Below are 4,701 nucleotides of genomic sequence, written 5' to 3'. Positions count from 1 at the left end.
TGGTTAGTGTAATCCATTGGGGAATGCAGAAAAATTATAAAACACACATATGTATACCTATATATAGAGACGGATGCACATTTGGACATAGGTGGTCTCAGAACCACCTAGAGTTTAGAAAATATACATATAAAGGTCTTTTAAGGATTCTCTGAATGTTTTGTACGACTCTCTTTGTACCTACTAAGTGTTTGATGTAATATCTGCTAGGCATATCTCGACAAGTTGCATGGACAATACTCGACAAATTCTCTCGACACTAAGATTCAAATTCTGGTTCTGCCATTGTATCTACATACAAAGTGCAGATATTTAAATGAAATATCTGCACCGCACATTAGTGATAGATCAATCTCCTCTCCGGAAGCAAAGCTGGTAATCCCAAAATACAAATCCATAAGAATTCGAACTCGGATTAAGAGCTCTAGTTCTTTGCTTGCTTTTTCACTAGACCAACCCAGTTGGAGTTCGCTACGATTCTTTGTTTATAGTCTTCTTTGTTCAGATTTTCATCATAATACATTGGCTTTAACTTTGAATAACAGAACATCCTTAGATCATAACGTAGAAAAACGTAACCCCTTAAGAATCTGAAGGTAGATTGTCTGCCATCCCATTTCCACACTCTCCTCATGCCCTCTTGTGATGTATGGTCACGGTTAAGACACAGCAACATTTTATATTAATTTTTTTATAAAAATAATAAAATATAAAATAATAAGAATATAAAATATTAACGTGATTTAATCGTAATCATACAAACAGAAATGAACGAGGAGAGTATGGAAATGGGAGGCAGAGAATCCATCTCCTAATAATCTAGCCCGTTTGTGTTATTTTCTGTTTCAGATTTAATCTGCAGGTCTAGGACCAGACTAGCATCCATGTGAACCTCAAAAGTTACGCAACCTGGAAAAGTCTTGCAGTTACCAAATATAATATATAAAAAAAATAAACTAAGCCAGTTTCTGTTTCAACTGCCCCACATGATTCTGGTCTTAATCATTGTTATCATCTCAATGTTTTGGCCGACAGAGCAGTTTGCCTATGTGCAAGATAAAGAACCGGATCTCCTCCTGAGCAAAGGATCTGAACCGTTAAAATTTAATCCAACGATTTTAATGATTATAATTTTTAAAAGAACTATTTTTTTGTAATCATTAGATTAAATTTCAACGATTCAGATCATTTGCTCAAGAAGCTCAGCCTCCTAAGTTCAGGAGAGGATCCGATTCCCAAGATATATACTTGTGTGTGGAGTATATGAATGAATATAACACTGATAACGTAACTAGTTATTTGCGTCATCGGGGTACATTTTGTACGCGTATAACACAAATCACGGGACGGAGTGCTATGCTTACACGGATGTATAACCGATGACATGCAACTTTGACCAAAACAAACTTACAAACTAATCAGAACAAGTTTTCGTTCTACAAATGCTTTCGATTTTTAAGATTACCACAAACCAAACCAACGCCACCAGTTTTCTGGACTAGAAAACCTTGAAAAACATCACTCTCATTATACATACATATAAAATATAGAGAGACAACTTATGATTTTTGTAACAAGGAGTGCAAAATTCCTAAAACCCAAAACCCTAATTACACACAAAACACCTTAGAGAGGTTGTTGCATTGTCACAACCAGAGGACTTGTCACGGTGTGCTTCCCATCTGACCAAACTATAGAACCACTCGTCACACTAGTGCTACCAGGAGATAGCTTCACTGCCAAAGCATGAACCCTCACAAGAAAATTCAACTTCTGCCCAACCCTCCTAAACGCGAGCCTCTCCGGCTCCACCGTCACTGTCGTCCCCGCCGGCGGACTGATCCTCACCTGATAGACAGACTTGGGGCCGCCCACGTTCGTGACGGTCCGGATAAAATGCGTATTCATCTTATGCTTCCCGTACTGCTGAAACACCACAGACAATGAAGGGTAATTGAGGTTCCCAGCATGTCCAGCCCTCTTTGCCCCATTGCAATTTGCAAGCTTCCTAGTGACCGTTTGTATGTTCTTAGTGGTATAATTGTAGTTGCACAAGAAATTCACATAATCATAAGAAGTAATGTCATAGACCAATCCAGGGTCCATTGCCTTTTGGGGATGAACATGGCCTGCCCCAAAGTCCATGACTGTTGATGTATTGCCACTGGACTCGTCCAGCATGGTCTCGCCCCTGTTGTCCACGGTGTAAGCCGTGGTCATCAGGGCAGACCTAATAGCAGCTGGACTCCAGTCTGGATGGGCTGCTTTCAGCAAAGCAGCCAATCCAGACACGTGTGGACAAGCCATTGATGTCCCAGAGAGTATGTTAAACTCCGTATTTCTCTTATCCGAAGCAACACCGGAAGGTCCAATCTTGTCCGGCCAAGCTGCCAGTATATTCAACCCGGGCGCAATCACGTCCGGCTTCAATATCTCTGGTGCTTGCGGGTTCGGCCCGCGGGCAGAAAATGAAGCCACGACAGGAGCGGGACGCACCCGAATTCTGGTCCCTTTAAACACAATTGTAGCCGTAGGTGGCGATTTGGACTTGGATGCAGCTGTGATGTACCTTCTGATTTCGTCTCCGGTGGCGGCACCAACCGCGGTGGCGGGTAACACGTGGCAGTCTGCTACAAGTCCTTCACCGTCGAAAACCCCATTGGCGAGTATCATTCCAACCCCTCCAGCTTTCCTCACAACATCGCCTTTCGCAGCTCTTGAATTAATGCCACGGTCGCATACGACGATCTTTCCTTTGACCAAATCTTGACTCAAAGAACCTTCTAGACACAAGGACGAGGAGTAACCGTCGCTGCCTTCGCTATCAGCGTAAACCAGAGGGTACATCCGACCAGCTGCGAGACCCGGCCCGGAATATACACTCATGCCCGGGATTGTTCTTCCGTTTCCGAGCTTCACATCGGCCGGGAAGTCCCGATCAATAGTTCCCGCGCCGACGGTTGTCACCCATGGAGCCACATTGGTGACAGTGAGCCCTCCCGGACCGCCGTTACCGGCGGACGCGGACACGAAGACACCGGCGTCAGAGGCTCCGAACGCGCCAATGGCTATGGCGTCGAGGTAGTACGGGACGACGACGCCACCTACACTGAGGGACACGACGTCGCAGCCGTCGGCGACAGCGGAGTCGAAGGCGGCGAGGATGTCGGAGTCGTAGCAGCCAGCGCTCCAGCAGACCTTGTACGCGGCGAGCCGTGCCTTGGGAGCCATGCCGGCTGCGACTCCCTTGGCGTACCCGAGAGTAGACGCCGGGAAAACGTACCGTCCGGCGGCGATCGAGGCAGTGTGAGTCCCGTGGCCGTCGGAGTCTCTGGGGGAGCGGTACTCCGTGGTCTCATTCATCTTGCCGTTAGTGGATTCGAAGCCGGCGGAGAAGAAACGGGCACCGATGAGCTTGCGGTTGCAAAGGTTCGCCGCAAAGTCCTTCCCGGCGACGCAGCTGCCTTTCCATTTGGTGGGGATGGGACCCAGTTCTCGGTCGTGGAAGGACTGGCGTTCTGGCCAGATTCCGGTGTCGATGACTCCGATGACGAGGTCGGACCCAAAGTCGGACTCCTTGAGAAGTCCTGCCGGGTCCGTGGTTCGGAGGCCGAGGAATTCAGGGGAGCGGGTGGTGTGGATGTGGCGGACTTGCTCTGGAATGAGACTGATGACGTGGCTGAGGGACTGGAGTTGGTCGGCTTGGGAAGGGGAGAGCTTGGCTGAGAAGCCGTGGAAGACGGTAGAGTAAGTGTGGAGAATAGTTGGGGGTTGGGAGGAGGAGGAGGAGGAGAGGGAGGAAAGGGAGGAGGAGTACCAGTCATGGTGGGTTGGGAAAATGGAGGGTTTGGAGTCTGGTTGGACTTGAACAATGAAGGTTTTTCCACCATCATTCTGATTATTATTTTCAGGAGAAGAAGAAGAAGCTGAGAAGTTAGATAGGGAGGAGACAGAGATGATGAGAGAGAGGAGAAGATGGAGGAGAGAGAAAGCCATTGGAGAGAGTGAGAGTGAAGAGCTCTCTGTGTCTCTGTGTCTCTGTGTGGTGGTAGTAAAGTTGCTGCTACTTAATAAGTTATGGATGAAACATATTAATGAATATAATAATAAAAAGGTTAAATTGGGGTTTGGGGTGGTCGTCACTGGTCACTCTCGATGTTGATGTGGATCGGTGGGTGGTTTTATACTATTTGGTACTTAATTTGTTTAGGCTTCTCCAAAACATTCAAATTCAATTCAATTCAATTGTGTTAGACTGTACTACTGTGGAATAATTGTTTGAGATTGTACGCAATCGTGTGTCGTAAATCTGATATTACTCTTGTCCCGTGTTATTAGTCAGATGCACTATGCCTGTTACTGGGTATAATATGCATGGTTATATGCTAAGAATGAAAAACATACTTTTTTTTTTAATCTGTTACACATTTTTATTAAATTCTGTTCATAGTTTAAATTTAATTTATTTAAATTTGACGACCATAAATAAAAAAATGTATAAAAAAAACTAAAACAATTGTATAAGAATGACCTTTTTAATATACAATGTATGAATATAATGACAAAAATATTTATATTATGAGAGTAAGGTTTTAAAAGATGTTAGGTGTTAGTCGAGCAACGGGTTAGGATCTAGTGCCTAGGCGGCTAGGCGAGGCTATACAGACTAAGCAAATTTAAGTAAATTTATTATATATTGTA

At 44.9% G+C, this 4,701-nt stretch overlaps 1 protein-coding gene across 1 annotated transcript; it reads right to left on the bottom strand.

Annotated features, from left to right (window-relative positions):
• Nucleotides 1-1,428: 1,428 nt before the first annotated feature.
• Nucleotides 1,429-4,194, bottom strand: LOC103454333 (subtilisin-like protease SBT1.5). Its single transcript, XM_029097100.2, has one exon. It carries the CDS (start codon nucleotides 3,994-3,996, stop codon nucleotides 1,627-1,629), a length of 2,370 nt encoding a protein of 789 aa, XP_028952933.2. The 5' UTR covers nucleotides 3,997-4,194; the 3' UTR covers nucleotides 1,429-1,626.
• Between the last annotated feature and the right edge of the window lie 507 nt (nucleotides 4,195-4,701).

The sequence above is a fragment of the Malus domestica genome, chromosome 17, assembly GCF_042453785.1.
Source record: "Malus domestica chromosome 17, GDT2T_hap1".
NCBI classification, from domain to species: Eukaryota; Viridiplantae; Streptophyta; class Magnoliopsida; order Rosales; family Rosaceae; genus Malus; species Malus domestica.
Note: the sequence above shows the minus strand (reverse complement) of the source record. Positions and strands in the feature narration are given on the sequence as shown.

Coding starts and splice junctions, on each gene's coding strand:
- LOC103454333 (XM_029097100.2), bottom strand. CDS start 3,996: ATGGCTTTCTCTCTCCTCCATCTTCTCCTCTCTCTCATCATCTCTGTC.